Source organism: Sorex araneus, chromosome 2 (genome assembly GCF_027595985.1).
Source record: "Sorex araneus isolate mSorAra2 chromosome 2, mSorAra2.pri, whole genome shotgun sequence".
Taxonomy (NCBI): Eukaryota; Metazoa; Chordata; class Mammalia; order Eulipotyphla; family Soricidae; genus Sorex; species Sorex araneus.
This window is the reverse complement of record NC_073303.1, coordinates 326305272-326324274: the sequence shown is the minus strand read 5'-3', so window position 1 is coordinate 326324274 and position 19003 is coordinate 326305272. Positions and strand designations below refer to the sequence as shown.

Sequence of the window (19003 nt, the reverse complement as noted above, 5' to 3'; positions counted from 1 at the left end):
AAGTCTATATAGAGACATAAGCAAAGGTGCAAGGTATTTGGGATTACTGAGATCAGGGTCAGGACTCAGGACTCTGGGCCCCGGTGTGACAGAAAGCTATTTCTGAGGAAGCTGCTAGGACTGGAGCGGCCTAACACTAGTTATGGAAGTGCTAGTTGGTAATGAGAGCCCAGGGCCCCAACTCACAGAAGCGGCTTGTTTTCTGGCCTGGCTGATCAGCAGTTTGATCTCTGACAGGTTTCTGCTCAGGTTCTCTTCTAATGTCTTCAAGGGCTTCAACCGGTCAAATAACAAGTTGGCTTGTGTTTCGGCATCTTTGACTTTTCTCCCAGCTAAGAGAGCTAACAGGAGGGAAGGAGCATACAATGGTGGCAGAATCAGGAGTCACGGGAGGAAACACTGGATTCATTGCTCGTGACTAAACAAAATAGCGCATATAATATCCAAACCTTGAGATTTGGGTAAATCTATGGAAATATATTTACATGCACTTGGTCCTTCTCTTTCTATTTAAAATCCAGTAAAACCAAGTAAATCAGTTCATTTGTATTAGGAAGGAATGTTGCTGATAAACAAGGAGCCATCACACACTTGAGAAGCTTAAGAGTATCATATTGAGTGAAATCAGAGAGAGAGAGTCTCTCATATGTGTGATATAAAGAAAATTCCAAGGGGATATCAAATGCCCAAAATTAATAGAATCTAGGAGCAGGAGAACTGGTCTTCCTAGGAAGCTTGGCACTGGGACCAGGGGCCAGGGGTGGGGAGAAGGGTCAAACTAAGGAAGGAAATACTGGGGTAATGTGGAGCGGAAATGTGCGTGTCAAAGGCAGGCTGGGGTACTGGAAGGAAACTGGGACCTTGGCAAGAGGGTACTGGACACTGGTGAAGAGGCTGGTGTTGGAGTATTGCAAACCTGAAACTCAGTCACAAATATTGCTGTAACTGTGCAATTCACAGTGATTCAATTAAAAGTAAATACATTTTCTCAAAGTCACATCATTCCCACTTTCTTATGAGAAAGGAGACCCCAACGCACTGGTCATAGAGGAGTCCTGCAGAAGCTGCCTGGCTACTCGCAAGCTGGCATTGAGCCCAGATAGGCCAGTCGACGTGTTCAGCAGCTTCTGGCTCAGCCCCACGACACCCTTCAGCGTGTTCTTTGCACTCCGATTTGCAGATGTGGCCAGTTCTCTGACTTTGCTTCCCCTGGTTCTGGCACCTGAAATACATGCAAATACAAGCATGCTTCTGGCATTACACACAAAGAAAGCCATTAAAGCACCATAACTCAGCTGTACACAGAAAAATGCAACAGTAATTCTTATAGATGCTTGAACTCAAAAAAGGGGGAATTTATTTATTTATTTATTTATTTGTTTGTTTGTTTGTTTATTCACTCATTCATTCATTCATTTATTTGTGGCAGAGCCCTGGAGTCTTGCTCTGGTTTTTTTCATAATTAAAAAAAAAATTTTAAGTTTTTGGCTTTTTGGGTCATACCTAGTGGTGCCCAGGGGTTAGTTACCCCTGGCTCTGCACTCAGGAAATACTCCTGATGGTGCTCATATGGGATGCAAGGGATTGACCATATGGGATGCCAGAGATTGAACCCGAGTCAGCCACATGCAAGGCAAATACCCTCTCCACTTTTACTATCACTCCAGCTCCACCTTTTATTTTTAATGGCAATATGAAGGAGCTTATGTCACGCACCACGGTTTCCCTTTAGGGATGACTGCAGTAATTCCAGAAGCAATATTCAGCACTGAAATATGATTTCAATACATAATGAAATCACAAAGGCAATAACTAATCACCAAGTGCTCTGCATCCTCTATGTGAATGAACTAAATTTCTTTATTCACTCCCATCTCATCACTCTCCCATCTCATCACTCTCAGTTTCATTAAGCACCTTCTTCAAATCATTTTATGTTTGGATAAGGTTTGAAAATCAAATTTGTATGTGAGATAGATGTGTCCTATGCTAAATTTTCAACCACATCAACTGACTGTGCGAAACAACAGAAAAATAAAGACTCAGTGATCATGAGAGTTTAAGAGGGATTCAGTTATTTGAGAAAATTGGAATGATAACTTTTCACTAATTTTTATTTATTCTTGTTTTGAGGGAGCGGTGTTTGGGGAAAACTCCCAGCTGTGCTCAAGGCTCACTCTTGGCAGTGCTCAGGGGACAGTATGTGGTGCTGGGGATAAAACCTGGGTTGGCCATGTGCATGACAAGCACTAAAGTATCTCTACAGTTCCCAGATGATGCCTTTCAAAAAGCGCTAGTATTAATTTTTAGAATGTGTAGGCATAATGGGGCAAGTATTTACACTAGAAAAGAACTACACTGATTAAGGGAGAATAGGTATTCTTTTTACTCCTCTGGAAAACTTGCTGCAAATTTGATGAAAAATCATATATCATGTGTCCTTTATAATAAAAGAAAATGGGGTCAGGCTAAAAAGGCCGAAGTGCCTCCTTTGGATGGGGAGGTTCTGGGTTCATTCCTTGGCACCACACAGTTCCTTGAATATCACTGAGGCAGGAATTCCCCATCAAAAAATGCTCCATTGATTTAAGGTAAGAGTGTCTTCAATGTCCAGCTCCCTAAAATGATCATTTTGATGCTGACACAGTGAACCAGCAGACAGACTTTGAGATGAGTTTGTGCTTCTTGTAAACTTTGTTTTTAAAATAATAAGAGAAAAAGAAGGATGTGGGAATGTAAATAAAGCATTACAACACAATTCCTTTCTATTACCCTTTAACACTGTCATCCTATTTATAATCATAATTAATATACAATTCCAAACCATCAATATTAAAATGATTCATGAGTCCATTTTTGAAGAAAGATGGGCAGTGCCCAGGGTTTGTGAGAGGCCAGGGATCAACCCCAGGGCCTCACACATGTAAGGTATCACTTGAGCCATATCCTCGGCTCCCATGAATCTATTTTAGACTGCATTACTACCTCATGAAGCAAGATTACAAAAAAAGAATTGTTTAATTCCCTACATGGTTGATAAATCTAGCATTTCCCATTGAAGTGGAAATGGGATTCTCATTCAGCTTTTCACCACCTTTTTTTAATTTTCCTTCCTCTATCCCTCCCTCCCTCCCTCCCTCCCTCCCTCCCTCCCTCCCTCCCTCCCTCCCTCCCTCCCTCCCTCACTTTCTTCCTTCCTTCCTTCCTTCCTTCCTTCCTTCCTTCCTTCCTTCCTTCCTTCCTTCCTTCCTTCCTTCCTTCCTTCCTTCCTTCCTTCCTTCCTTCCTTTCCTGCTTATTTACTTTTCTTTTTTCTTTTATCTAAGGGATATATTAAGACCATGTGAAAAGTGAGCAATTAATGTGGCATCATAGGCTTTTTACGAGGACGGGGGCACAATGAGTGGTGCTCAGAGTTATTCCTGGCTTTACACTCAGGGATCCCTCCTGGCAGGACTCAGGAGACCATATGGGGTACTAGGGACTGAACCTGGATTGGTTGTGTACAGGCAAGCACCCTACCTGCTGTACTTTCACTCCCACCCAAGGCTTTTGTTTTTGAAGGCATAATTCTAGCATTTTTAAGTTCTTTAAAATAGTGAAGTTCACTTTCAAATCATACTCCTCTGCAAGTTCAAAACTATCCATCTTTATCTCATTTCGAATGAGAGCTCTTTATCTGGCGCCAAGCAGGGCTTTCTTCTTCTTATGTGTAATAGTTCTACAGTAAGAAGACATTAATTAAATCAAGAATTCCCTTTCCACTTACCTTCAGGAATTGCTCTGAGCATCAAGAGTGATTCATTGGTCTGCCTAGTAATTTCATCAGCATTCTCTTGAAATCTGTTTGCAGTATTTTTCAATTCATTCAGTTTCAATGTGATACCTATTTGGGGTAGTTGGGGGGAAGCATTAGTTGCTATTAGTCTACTAATAGCAACCCAAGCAATGGCTTTAAATTATTCATGAACCCATCAATAGAATTGATGCTAGATAGAGATATACCTTGTGCACGCTCGCGCATGCGCACGCGCGCGCGCACACACACACACACACACACACACACACACACACACACATGGCCCCATCACTGTCTGCCCAGTATTGAAAGTTTCTCCTGGATGACCTTAGTAACACTCACTAGGAATTTTATGCTTTAAGCATGCTTGATTGTTTACCTACTTATTACTTTTCCACTAACATTCTTCTTTTAGTTGTATGTCCAGTGTGATTAAAACTCAAGGATGAAATTTTAAATTGTATTTAAATCATTCAGGCTTAACTAGACAAACTACTTTCCTATTTACACCTAAGTCTGAGCCCTCTCTCTCCTCTGGCTTTCAAAACCCCACACATCTCCTTCTGCCTGAGAATCTCCCCTGCAGTTTCCCACCTGCTTCCCTGGAAAGCTCGCCTTCCCTTCTGAGGGCCCAAGAGTCACAAACTCAGTCTCCTTTAAGTATGATCCAAGCTGCTGGATCAAAGCCCTAACCCATAAATTTGTGTTCCTAATACACACTTACCTTTGAATTCTGAACACACAGCTGAAAATAAATTAGTGATAAAATTCTTGATGAACAGTGATTCTGTTAAAATGTTTAATAGCCAGATAGTTTAGTATTTCATGGTCTGTGAAATATCATTAGTTGCGTAAACTGAAACTACAACCCATCAATACTGATAGTAAGGTTTTCTGTTTAATGCTTTATGGTGTTCATAATGCATTATCTACACTGTGAGATGACAACATAAACTTTAAATTGTGTCATTCAGAGAGAAACAAAAAATATGTTTGGTTCTGGCTTCCATGGAAGGATCTAGTCTTGGATATATCTGAAATAGTGTAAAAGGAGTATGAGTTTATGGGCCACAATTCACTCCTCAGAAAAAGTGGGGTCTTTTTCTTTTTGAGTCACTCCCGGCCATGCATAGGGGTGTACTATAGACTATACTCCTGGCTATACACCTATACTCCTGGCTCTGCACTCAGGAATTACTCCTGGCGGTGCTTGAGGGACCATATGGGATGCTGGGAATCAGACCTGGGTCGGCCTCGTGCAAGGCAAATGCCCTTACCCACTGTGCTATCCACTCTAGCCCCAAGAGAAGATATTTTTTGATATGACAGAATATATTAGGGAGATTTAAAAAAGTTTTTTTGAGTCACCATGAGATACAGAGTTACAAAGCTGATCATGGTGGGGTTTCAGTCATACAGTGTTTCAATACCCATCTCTCCACTAGTGTACATTTTCCATCACCGATTCCACAGCTTCCCTCCCACCACCTGCCCCACAGCCTGCCTCTATCACAGGCACTTTCCTTCTTTCTCTGACAGAATATAGTAGGGTATAAAGCATACTATATGTTCTGAGAGACTTTATGCCTATATGGTTTCTCCTATACAACACATTTCTATTGCCATTTTGTGCTATACTCATTGGGTAACAATTACATTGCTAAATAATTGCTCAGTAAAACCTTAAGAAAAAATTACACAGGTTTTTTTTTTCTTTTTTGGTCACACCCATCGATGCTCAGGGGTTACTCCTGGCTTTGTACTCAGGAATTTCTCCTGGCGGTGCTTAGGGGACCATATGGGATGCCGGGGATCAAACCCGGGTCAGCCGAGTGCAAGGCAAATGCCCTACCCACTGTGCTATAGCTCCGGCCCCTACACAGGTATTTTTGAAAAAAATAATAACCATCTGTGGCTTAATTCAATAAACATTTCATGAGAACATAATATTAGCCCAATAAAAAAGGCCAAGTAACATAAAGAATGCAAATCTTCAAAAAAACTTTGAAACAATGGGTGGTAGTTAGAGAAGAAATTGATGGATAATCAAAAGTGTCCTAATAAACATTCTGAAGATTTGTGGAAGCTCATGAACTTCCAAAGATCTTCAGAGTGTTTATTGGGAAATTAAAATAAATACTAGAACTAGAAAGACATAGTAAACTTCCAATGGTTCCATGAAGGGAGGGTGTTCTTGCAAGAGGTCCAGCAATATGTTCAGTTCTCTCAGCTGATCAATTACAGCCAAAGTTTGAAACTGACCTTGATGCTTCTTACTCAAGCTGTTGCCTTCTCTGAGAAATGTGGAACTGTGCTGGAGAGCCGCTTTCCCTTTAGAAGCAAAGGATTCTAAGAACTGAAAAACAGAAGAATTCGAACCTTTGACTGAAAGGCAGGATAAAACCATGCTGGAGATGGAGAAAGTAGCTCCGCTGGGAAAGCCCCAAGCCAGGAAGACCCTGAAGGACAGCAGGCCAACTTACACTGTCCTAACTTAATATATGCATAGATTAACTTAATATATGCATAGATTAATGCCCGGCATAAATGCACAAATTTATGGCTGAAGAAACAAAACATAAACCATGTTTAAATATGCAAAGACAAAACCAATCCATTAAGTAAAGATTTTCACCATGGATTCAAAAAGAGGTTTCACCTAGAGATTAAGTAGCATGATCATTTTGTTAAATGTATTTGTGTGCTCAGATAATTAAAAATGAGGATAATAGTTCAGATTATACCAGCTAAATTTTTTCAGATAAAGTTCCAAAATTAAGTTGAACAAAATAAACACGAACATTTTTTTGTTGTTCTCTGGGATTTTGAACCTGGCTGTGCTCAGAGTTTACCCTGGTTCTGTGCTTAAGAATCACTCCTGGTAGTGCTTAGGGGACCATATGTGGTGGGGCTAGAAGGTGGGTTGACTATGTTTAAGGCAAGTGCCAGACTGTACTATCTCTCTGGCCATAACATGATTATTTTTTCTAAGAAATTGCGAGTGCTTCTTTACATCACTAGTTCCGAGTTTTTATAATGAATTTTTTATGACTTTAGGAGATGAAAAATTATATGATGAGTTTTATAAACCTTGAAAATGAAGGTCATAAAAACAGCCACAGAGCATTTCTTACCAGGTTTGCCTGAGTCACAGTCCTGAGAGCATCTTTGGCCAATAGCTCTGATTCTTCAACCATCCTCTGAATGTTGGAATGAACATTGGTTGCACTAGTCGCATTCAGGGACACATGCCTGACATTTCTGAGGCCACTACAAAATCAACATATTTAAAGAAGTTACTAAAATGAATTGTCCATGACAATTTCCCCCTGCTAGATATTATTTTATTACTATTATTATTATTATTATTATTAAAGGTTTGGAAACACATCTATTGGCGTTCAGGGGATATTCCTAGTTCTGTTCTCAGAATTCCCTCCTAGCAGTGATGGAGAACTATGTCTGGGTTCAGGGTGAAAACGGGGTGGGCCACATGCAAGGCAAGTTCCTTAACCCCTGTGCAATCTCTATGTCTTTTAAAAAATATGTATTGAGAGACAGATTGTATGTCCCACTACATTTCTATGACTCCTAGCTTCTATTTTTGTCAACAAGGAATATCAACATATGATTTCCCTCTAACTTCAAAACTATCCTCTAACTTCAAAAACAACCAGTAGCCATAATTCCAAAACAGCACTAGCCATTATGATAACACTCAAAAGAACTATTTAATTAAAACCCAGAGATTGTTGCTTTTTCATATTCTTAATCCATTCAACACTTTCTATTACATGCACCCAACCTTGATTTTCTTGGGTGCCACCACAGAGATTATAATCTCTCCTGCAAGACACTTGATAACTTTTGAAAAGCTTTCCTAAGCATGTATGAGGATGCTCTATCTTATTTCGCCAATGGTGTACACCAATGTGATGAAATTCACTGGAGGTTTTAAAGAAAGATCAGATAATATTTCAGTCATGAACTTCATTCTTACAAATGGGTAACTCATTTATGAACTTGCCAACTGGTAATAGTGCAGTTCCACTGGGTTCTTTATCTTAAAAATGAAATCTGACAATTGAGACATCTTTGCCTGCTGAGTAACTCACTACATTTTCTTCCCAAGGTATTGATTTGGGTGATGCCCAAACTAATCAGCAATAGTTATTACTTGTTACTACTTGATTGGGAAAATCTGGCGATTTATAAATAAAATATAATGCTATTTAACTCTGTACATCATAGCAAAATGCCTTTATTACTCCCACTAAGTAATAAAAATTTTGTTCTTACCCATATATATGCAATATATATTTTTTGTCTTTTGGGAAATGATGAAAGATGATGAAAAGAGAAAAGCTGAGTAACTAGTTCTGTTTTCCATTACTAATTCCTGTGGTATTATGTAGATAATAACACTCAAGGCAGCAGACAAAGCATTATTTATGCAGTACTTTATCATATTTTAATTGCTTTAACTCTGATAACATTCTAAGGTATCGGTATCGTTAATCAAACTGAAAAGATATTTGTTTTCCCCTTCCACAAAATATACCCAATACACAGAAACACATAAATTCCTATGAGTTCAGAGTTCATCCACTAACAATTTTAAACAAACATTAACTAAATAAATTATTCATAAGTTTAATACTGTGAAAATCTCTCATAAGATCTAAATTTGCAGCTACATATTAGATGATCCGGGAAACTTTTAAAAGCTTCTGATATTCAAAGCAAATTCCAGACCAATTTTAAAGTTTTGGGGTTGATGGGAAGTAGACAAAAGCTAAGGATTTCTGAAGTTCCCCTAACTTGTTCCAATATTCGGATGTTTGGGAACCACTGATATAAAGTTGATTCTTGTTTACAGCACCTAACTTTTATCAGCTGAGGACATGTTTACAGACATCCAAAAATTGAAGTGAAAATAATTACAATATAATGGTAGTTTTTTGTAAAAAAACCAAAGCACGCCGATGGGGCACTCGCACTCGTGGGCTCTCTGGGCAGCTCTGTCTCACCGCCCACATTAGGTGCCCTGGAACCACTGTGTGTGCTGTCAGTCAAGGGCAGGCGACGGAAGGAAGAAGGACAAACTGGTTGTTCGATCAGTTTATTTCATTCTCTCTCCCTGCTTCTCTCCCGCTCTCGGTCTCTCTCTGGATCTGTGGATCTGGCCCCCCCAACTCACTCTTACAGCCTAGTTAAATCTCCCCAGCATGAGAGGGTTGGGGTGTACACATAGGTGTGGTCACCATCAATAGGGTAAGATTCCTTTCCCTTAGGGGATGCTTCTCCTAGGACTTAATCTCTTTCTAGCAGGAGGATCCACCCAAGGGTGGAGTCCCATGAGTGTGTTTCTCCTCTCTTCAGCCAGCAATCTTATAAGAATTCATAATATTAATAATTTTGTATGGACACAATAAGAAATGCATTAAAGCTTATAGAATTGTTCTCCAGGGGCCATCTCGATCTCAGACTACAGTGCTCAGCCAGATCAGTCTTTCCCATCCTTAGCAGGGTCGTAGTCTCATCATTACTTTTGGATCATGACAGCATTTGTCTATGATCAAGCTCTTAACTTATAGTTAAGAATTAGGCACTTTGGCCAGGCCCATCTCAATGCCAGGGTAGCACATAACTCACCGCTTGCCCTGGATCCGTCCTGTCCCTCGTCGGGACCCTGCTTTTGGGGTGCTAGGAACTGAGGGCAACTGAGGCTTAAGTGGAGAAAGCAGATGCCCGGGAGGGAATAATATTCGAAGTCAATTAATTCCCAAGTTACAAAAACATAATATTGTCTTCTTGTGTCTATACAAAAAAGACATTGCTTTAAAGTAAATTATTCAAAAGGCATAAAGAGGGGAGAAAGGCAATGTTATAATATTCAGTGTCCTAGGAAGGTCTGACCTTACAAATTAGCAGAGTCAGATTAAGGGAAAGCCTCGGATTAACTCTTTTGGGGAAGAGAGCATGGAGAAGTGATTATAGCTAAACAAAGGGATGGGAGAGATTCGGGAACACCTTGATGGGTGTGACTGGGGTAAGCCTAAACTCCAGGAAAAACCGGGACAAGCTACTCATGGCAAGGAGGGAGAGGACAAAGTAATGTCATCCTACAGATCTTCTGTAGCAAATGATGGAGATGTAATCTCATCATGATAAAGACTTTCTCGTTATTTACATAATTTTAGTCCTATGTATAAAGATCTTATGTATGGATAAGACCAGATAAATCATGTACTGTCACTGTGATCCCATTGCTCATCAATTTGCTTGAGCGGGCACCAGTAACATCTCCAGCGTGAGACTTGTTGTTACTGTTTTTGGCATATTGAATACGCCACGGGTAGCTTGCCAGGCTCTGCCATGCAGGCGAGATACTCTCGGTAGCTTGCTGGGCTCTCTGAGAGGGGCGGAGGAATTGAACCTAGGTTGGCCCTGTGCAAGGCAAATGCCCTACCGTTGTGCTATTGCTCCAGCCCTAGTCAAGGTATGATGAAATTCATATCCTTAGTCTTATGCAAAGCCCAAAACACTGAGTAGATACTAACAAGGCCTTGATAGCTTAATATCATTGCTTTTATTTGTTTCAATTTCTTTCCAATTCAGTTTATATATTTTACATTGTTCATTTTTCAATTTATTGGTTTTTGGGGGACCATACTCAGCAATGCTCAAGGCTTATTCTTGGTGGCTTTGTGATCAGTGATCACTCAGGGCAGGCCCAGGGGACCATATGGGATCAGATCCAGGTTGATCTCATGCCAGGCAAATGCCCTACCCACTGTACTATCACTCCATCCTCACCATCATATATATATGCTAATGCTCAATTATGTTACCAGACATTGGATGAAATCCTGGTGATGCAAATAATATATGTCTTATACTTAGATGAAAAAAGAATGAGTAGAATTCAGCATCTCTGATGAGTAGATCACAGCCTTTGGAACCCTGGCAAGGTGTGTGCTCACCTGTCCAGAGCACCAGCTCGTCTCTGGAGCTCAGCTGCGTGGTCCTCAGCTCCATAGACAAGGTGCAGTGCTCTTCTTTTGGACATCTGCATGACTAGATCATCCACATGGTGCCTGAGCTTGGCAGTCCACAAAAGTAGCTCATCCCGGTGACTCTCCAGCTGCTATACCAAAAAGTGAATATTGTGAACAGATGGATCTATTTAGCACTGTGTGCATATGTCTCAGATGTGTGGCAATTTTTTGGAAACTGTATTGTGGGTGTGCTAAGCTGTAACTTACTGTTAGGGTGTTTTGCACGGCATCTGCAAGTGTAGAGGCAGTATCTAGCAATGCTTTCCCTTTGGTGATTAGTGTTGAGGTCAAGTTTTGCTCTTCTTTAATAAGCAACCTTTTATCCTATGGCCCAAAAAAGAGAAAAATCACCAACAAAAATATTTCATAAAAGCAAGTCAGTTTCCTAACATTACAGCCTGATAGTATGTGCAAAAGTTAATAATCGGGATCACTCTTTAAAAGTTACAGATAGTGTGTCATCCAATGGAGATCGGGGTACCAGCTCTGAGAGGAGAGAGATGGTAGGACTCACTCTGAATGCTTGGAGGTTGGCACTGATGATGAGCAGCAGGTGGTGGCTTTCCTGGCTCTGAGCCTCTGCTACCCTCACTAGCTCTGCGGCCACCTGCAGGTCATGGCTGTGTTTTGAAAGGAGGCTGCGTGTAGATTCTTTTAATGTTTCCAACTCTTCCTGTGGCTTCCAGTATTGTTTCTGGACCTGTGACAGTAAGTCTTCAGCAGCCCTGTTAAACAAACATAGTTCCCATAGTAAGTAAATGGATATAAAGTTCATGGCAATGAAACGAGAGCAAAAAACTATTTTACATCGTATGACTGAACCCAATCATGAGCAACTTCGCAACTGTGTATATTTCATGGTGATTCAATAATAAAAAAATTAAACTATTTTACATATCCAGTCTCTTTTTGCAATCATAAGAGACAGGCATCTTGTGGAGCTGGAGTGATAGTACATCGGGTAGGGTGTTTGCCTTGCACATGGTCAACCCGGGTTCGATTCCCAGCATCCCATATGGTCCCCCAAGCACTGTCGGGAGTAATTCCTGAGTGCAGCGCTAGGAGTAACCCCTGTGCATCACCACGTGTGACCCAAAAAGCCAAAAGAGAGAGAGAGAGAAAGAGAAAGAGAGGAAGAGAGAGAGAGGCATCTTAACTCCTTTTAAAAGACAACTACATGTTATCCTTAACTAGTAATATTTATTCACAAACTTCCTAATGTATTTTTGTAATCAAGTTAAAAGAAATTCTTTCAGTGAATCTGGATGCAGAAAATTGAGGCCACTGTCTGTGAATGATGGCAATGAATACAATAAAAGATTGTAATATTTTATTATAATATGGCAAGAAACTGAAAGGAGGATGCTGTTCAGTAATTTTCTGTAAAGTCACCAATGTATTATATAATAAAGCTTCATATACAGCTAGTTAACAAATTAATTTTATCATAACACTCAAATCCAAATTGCCACAAACGTATTTTTGCCACTGAAAAAACTATGCTTTTGAAATCAGAATAATTTCCTTATTCTTTAATACAATGCTATTAAATTGATTATTAACATTAAATTTAAAGCTCCATAGAATAGACAAAATCTCACACTACAAATCCTTTCAGTGGTTGAATATGTCTCATTAACTTCTTTCTTCAATTTACCAGGGAACGTTTCACAAAAAATACCCTATGAGTCATCTTTAACTTTCATAATGATCTGACCTGGGTCAAGACACACAGAAAATATTTTTCAATGATAAATACACACGTAAACACACATATTTGACCATCACTCTTGGTGGTGCTTGGGGACTCTGTGGTACTGCGGAACAAACCCAGGTCAGCTTCACGTAAGGCATGTAAGTCAAGCACCTGCTGCACTATGTCTCTGGTCTCTGCTCGGGATATTCTTATGGGGCTTTTTCTTTTTTGGTGCGGGATAGGGAGGGGGGTGTTGGGGGAGTGGTGGGAATGGAACCCAGGACCTGATACATGTGAATCACGTTTACCTCTGAGCTACATCCCTGGCCCTCTTACAATTCTTAATCAGAGCAAAGTACTGCTTGTGGGAAGTAGGGTTGACCATGGAGTCTCTGGGTCTGAGTTTCCCAATTGGCATGTCTCCTGCCTCACAAATTGGCCCAGAAGATGTCTCTGCTTGGCAGTCCTGTAAGCCCAGAGCCTCCTCTGACCTATTGCGTCTCACTAGCTACCAGACTGCCAGTCTGGTCACTTTTAATCAGAATCTTCTAGTAACTGGATTACTAGTAACAGGGGACTGGAGGCTGGAGCCACAGGGCAGCAGTGTGTAGGATGTGACAGATCACGAATCCAAACCACAGAGTCAGATTTCACTGTAAGTATGAAATCCAATCTAAACAACCAAACTTAAAAATGGACCTGACAAGAAGGCAGGTTGGGGGGTATGAGGAAATCTAGGGACACTGATGGAGAGGAGTCGACATTGGTGGTGGGACTGCTGCTGGAACATTTTATGTCTGAAACTCACTGTTACTATCACTCTCATCCCATTGCTCATCGATTTGCTCAAGTGGGCACCAGTAACGTCTTCATTGTGATACTCGTTCTTATTGCTTTTGGCATATCAAATACGCCACCAGTAGCTTGCCAGGCTCTGCCATGGGGACGAGATACTCTCAGTAGCTTGCCAGGCTCTCCAAGAGGGGTAGAGGAATCAAACCCGGGTTGGCCAAGTGCAAGGCAAAAACCCTACCTGCTGTGCTATGGCTCCAGCCCTCTGAAACTCGTTTATGAATAATTTTGTAAGTCATGGTGCCTTACTAAAAAACTTTTTTTTTGTTTTTCCGTCACACCTGGAAGGGCACAGAGGTTACTCCTGGCTCTGCACTCAGGAATTACTCCTGGTGTTGCTCAGGGAACCATATGAGGGGACTATATGGGATGCTGGGAATTGAACCCAGGTTGGCTGTGTGCAAGGCAAATGCCCTAACCTCTGTGCTGTTGCTCCAGCCCCTAAAACTTTTTTAAATTAAAGAAAAATAAAGAAAACAGGGGACCCCTTAAAAAAAAACCTACATCACTAGCCCTCTTTTTAAATCCTACCCAACAGAAAATGCCTTACCTTATTTTTCACCTAACCTATCAACAAAGCAAAGAGTCAGTGGTTAAAAAGACTATGGCACTAGAGAATTGCTGATGGAAGAATATATTGCTAAAATTATAAAGCAAAATTTCAGAAAGTAATTGGAAGTGGTAAGTCAAGAATCCAAAAAAATATCCAATTGTTTGATTACATCATTTCCCTTCTTAACATCTGCCTCAATAAGATAACAACATGAAATACAGGAAACATATCTTTTCTAAAATTTTCAATGTAATGTAATTTAAAATACTGAAATATAATTTAAACAGTTTAGTTATCTTACTAAAGAATATGATATTCTGATGAAATATTATTTAACTATAACACTCATGACATTTATCACCAGTTGGCAGGAGTGCAGTTTGTGGCTATATTACACCATAAATAATAATTTTTGTGAAAATATTGGATAAAAAGTCCAAAAAGAAATTATAAGTGCCTATTGGCCACATCAACAATTCTTTGAGACCTGTCATTTCATGTCATGGATTTCAATGGGGGTTTGTATAACTGACCTAAATTATTCTGGCACAATGTCGATTTATCTTATGGGTTTACAGCATAAATAGTAGCCTCTAGATATATTTTCTCCCATGACAGAAGATAATTATACATGATCTTCAATAAAGACCACATCCTGAGCTTCTTTGGTTCATACTAGATGCGAAGTTTCCACTGTCACAGAGAAAACCTAAGGCACAAGATAGAGATGCTGGCTTTGATGACACACTTGTCTTCTGGAAAAATGACCATAGCATTTGCATGAGAGGGACAATATGGCACTTTTCTTCCCAATGACCCCTGACCCATCCAGCATACAAAAACACCTCCAAACTGGCTCTGTCATGAATGGTATCTAATAACTTACTGAAGTTCGAGGTTGGCCTTTTGAAGCAACTGCACAAAATTTTTCTTCTGTAAGATTTCCCCCAAAGCTGTAATGTTCTTTTGCATGTTTTGAAGGGTAGAACTGGGTAGCTGGATATCTTTATCCAAGGTCTGATTTAGAGTTGCTGCTTTTTCAATAAGTTCTAGGGAGAAAAGTCATCATTCATTTAGTAAATGTCTCAAGAGTGGACAGAATGAAATGCAACAACTCAGAATACTCTAATGAACCTTTAGTCCAACTGAACTGACCCTCCAAGTCAGATTAGCCTGCTAAACTGCATATCCCCCCACTCTGGACATCCCCTATCAAAATGCTCGAATCCTTGATGACTGGTTTATCTACTGTTGGTCTTCCCAGAACCCACAGACCGTGTGGGCAGAACTGTGGCTGCTACATGTTTATCTCTGCACACAGCACAGGCATTATGTGGCTAGCACAGAAGCTGGTCAGTAAATATTGAATTCATAAGCCAATCACTGGCCTTTGATATTACTTTTTACTAAGCATATTATTTCTTCTTATATAGTTCCTTGCCTTTTGATCTATCAAAGTTACATTTGTATTGAATTCTGTGTATTTTGTTAATGCCCTTACACTACATGGTACTCAAAACTGAAAACAGCATTCGAAAAGTCAGACCACTGGATAATGATTCAATTATTCTAACACTGTTGTTATGCTTTGGGATCACCTTAAAGTCTCAAATCCCCTCATCTCTAATCCTAGGAGAAGCATCAGTGTTGAGAGTTTAGCTAAGCTCTATCAGCTCCATGGATACTACCTTGGCATCATTTAGCCCTAGTCAAATGAAGTGAACTGACACTAGTCCCTCATGTACAAGCTGCCCTAAATAAAGCTGGCAGACTCACAAGTCAGTGTAAGCTTCTTATTAGACTCCTTACATCCCTTGTGATCAAGTCTCCTCTATCTCTCGGACACCACAGCTTCCTTAGATAAGACCCCTTTGAATTTTATCAAAAATCCAAACATTTTAGGTTTGGATTGATCAATACCAATTTTCCAAAATTTAGTCACCATAAATTATGATGAAAATGCAAATTTTTAATAATTGAGCTGCAGACATACAATATGCCCAAACCAATCCCTTTATCAGTGTCCACTTCCCTTCACCAATGCCCCAAGTTTCCCTCCCATCCACGACCAATACCACATTAGCTCAGAAATCCCAAAGCCCTCCACCACCAGGTCCAACTAAAGGGGTATGTGCTGGCCTTGCCTCTCTGTGCACACAGAAATGTCCTTCTTTTGTGTATGTGTGGCATTTCTCTCATAGTCGGTTGAAGCATGGCTCAGCCTCTGGTGCTGCTGCTCATATGAAATACTCACCCGTGTTTCTCTTAATGAGTATTCATTTGAAAAGTTCCTAATGGATGGGAAGCATCATATCTACTTGAGATACTTTAAATCTAAAGTGATTTTTTAAAAAATGGAAACAAGTAACTTTTTAAAAATAAATTGGAGGGAGGGTGGGAAGTCACATCCTGTTGTGCTCAGGGCTCATTCCTGACTCTGCACTCAGGTATCACTCCTTTGTGGGCGGCACACAAGACAAGTGCCCTATCCCTCTGGCCCCAAAGGATTAAACTCTTAATGAAAGATATAGCAGAATCCCCAGACAAATTAGGAATATTCTATTCTTTTGGTTCTGGAAGTCCATTGTGAGATCTACATCTCTACCCAACATTTAATATAGGATTTGTCTCGCCAAATGAGCAGATTCCCCGAGCAGACACTGATCACATTACCTTGTATGCATATTTGGAACTTCTCAGTAAATACCAGGAGATTGTGACTCTTATTGAAGATTTTCTCAGTTGTCCTGGCCACATGTTGGCTATTTGTTAATAGTTTAGTGAGCTGATAGGGAATAAAGGTCTAAGATTAGTTTGACTTTAAAATATGAGCCACGGATACTCATTTGGAGCTAGAAATAGACAAGGGGTCAATGAAATAATTTACTACATCCTCAGTATGAGGCAAGATGGTACAAGTTTTAATTTTTTAACTTTTCACTATTTTTATCTTTTACAATATTATGAAATATCAAGGGTTTAGCTTCATACCTCTAATGTACATGTAATTATCACTATTTTTGCCACAAAATTTCAGTGAGATGACATGTTTTTATTTCATTAGAATGCTATAATTTATAAAGGGGGAAATTGTGTATAAATGCCTGGAACATAAAGTAACTCAGGGTTGAACTAAAATGCTTTCTAGTCAAAATGAAAAAAAGTCTTTTTTTTAATGGGTAGAGAGAATTGATCAATTTATCACTGCCTACCACACATTTCATCACAAAGGCACTGAAGAACTACATTTAAACCCTTAAATTCTTCCCAGATCATCATTAGTTTAAATTAGCAGGAGACATACTAAGACATTTGCAGACATACTCAAGTGTATTTGTGTGCAAAAGCTGAGCAATAGAAACCACCAGGAAGAATGAAAATTATGGAGATGATCCAGAATTAGATGGCATAGCTACACTGTCATATATACGTATCTATGTGAACATGCACATACATGTTGTGTATGTAAGTGTCTCACAAATGAAAATGAAAATCAGACATTTGACAATCATGGCCCTTACATGTGAATGGGAAGTTCCTTTGGGGGCTCTAGAAACCACACATCTAGCATGAGTGAAACAGAATAAGCCTGCTAGTGTCAGAAGGAGTCACTTGGCTTTCAAAGTCCCCAAGTTAGAAGCCTGAAGCCCAAGTTGTACAGATGCCACACGGGGTTAGAGAAGCGTCCACACTGCCAGTCAGCTACAGTGAGTGGTTCTGGGGCCCAGCAGTAACCCTCGCGCACCAGCCCTCAGTTTTGAACTTATGAGGAGGAAGAAACCTCCATGACCTTCACTCCCACTCACTTCTGGACTGGTGAAAGGTAAAGTGATGCTCAACTCTGCCAGCAGCAGACAATGATAGAAATTAAGTGAGCCACCTGCAGGACAGGTGCAGCCAGGATGTGTGGAAGGGTAAGTGTAAGTGTTGATTTGGCATGGGAAATCATTTTGAGCTAAGTCAACAGAAATACTCTAGGCTCACGGTAAGCAATCTGCGAGCTACCAAGAATGAAAGTTGGGGAGATTACCCAAAATTAGGATTATTTTACCATAAATTTGACCTTGATTGGAGCAGATGCTCCCACACTTATTGGGTCTACCAATCCCTTTTTCAAAGAAGAGATCATTCAGTACTCTGCCCCACCTCTGAACATCTACTTGCTTTAAGTAAATTAACTGAAAGGACCCTGACCTCAATTTTACCTGTGGTTCTTACTGCCTTTCTGGAGATGTCCTTGTGCTTTCAGGACCCAGCATCCCTTTCTTTGGGATACACTGTATTAGCAAACTCTAAGTATAAATAATTATTTTAAGTATAATAATTCAGTTAAATAATTGAATTACAGAGCAGCTGGGCTTCCTCCGAGGATGCACCTCTCCTCTGTGTCCCTCGCTTCTCTTCTTGAAACTCCAGGTCCTGACTCATCCCTGAGCTCAGGCTCAGATCCTCATTCCTGTGTAATGAAACTCTGTTTTCCTCTTTCATCCATTGGGTGTTAAACTGAAAGTCAGATCAGGCCAAGAAGAACCAAGGGGGCCCCTGTAGCACAGGAACTGTCAATTTTTGGGATCACAAAGTACTTGGAATGAACAGCTCCTGGGAAGAAGAAGCCATTGCTGAAGGAATCAGAACCTTTCAGGGAGCCTCAGTGGATAGCTCACACACAGCACTGGGCGAGAAATAGGCTTCTTATAGAAAAGATTTACCTCTCCTTGAAGGTTGTCTGTTTCTTCTGTAATGTCTTTAAGTTGACTTTCTGTCCATTCCTTTTGTGCATTTTCTATTAATAAGGATTTCTTTTAAAGAAAGAAGAAAAGAAAAAAGAAATGATTATGTTTCAAAATTAAACTTCTGGTTTGGGATTCATTTATTACCCTTTTGGGCTACAAAAGTCTTTAATTGAAACTGCATTTAAAAATAATAAAAATGGGACAGAGAGATAGTATGGGAGTTAAGACGCTTGACTTTAATTTAATTGATCCTAGTTCTATCTGTGAATTTCACATGGACTTCTGAGCCCCTCCAGGAGTGGTCCCTGAG

General features: G+C 40.1%; 1 protein-coding gene across 1 annotated transcript in view; it reads right to left on the bottom strand.

The window, feature by feature from the left end:
* Positions 1-19003, bottom strand: part of LAMA1 (laminin subunit alpha 1) — a 153654-nt gene that overhangs the window by 31161 nt on the left and 103490 nt on the right. The window contains exons 34-44 of the mRNA XM_055124819.1: positions 18670-18759; positions 16634-16745; positions 14847-15009; positions 11374-11584; positions 11067-11183; positions 10785-10948; positions 6933-7068; positions 6061-6154; positions 3769-3885; positions 1040-1222; positions 187-341 (exon numbers count right to left, since the gene is read on the bottom strand). Coding sequence (XP_054980794.1) covers positions 187-341; positions 1040-1222; positions 3769-3885; positions 6061-6154; positions 6933-7068; positions 10785-10948; positions 11067-11183; positions 11374-11584; positions 14847-15009; positions 16634-16745; positions 18670-18759 — 1542 coding nt within the window. The remainder of the gene's footprint in view (positions 1-186; positions 342-1039; positions 1223-3768; positions 3886-6060; positions 6155-6932; positions 7069-10784; positions 10949-11066; positions 11184-11373; positions 11585-14846; positions 15010-16633; positions 16746-18669; positions 18760-19003) is intronic.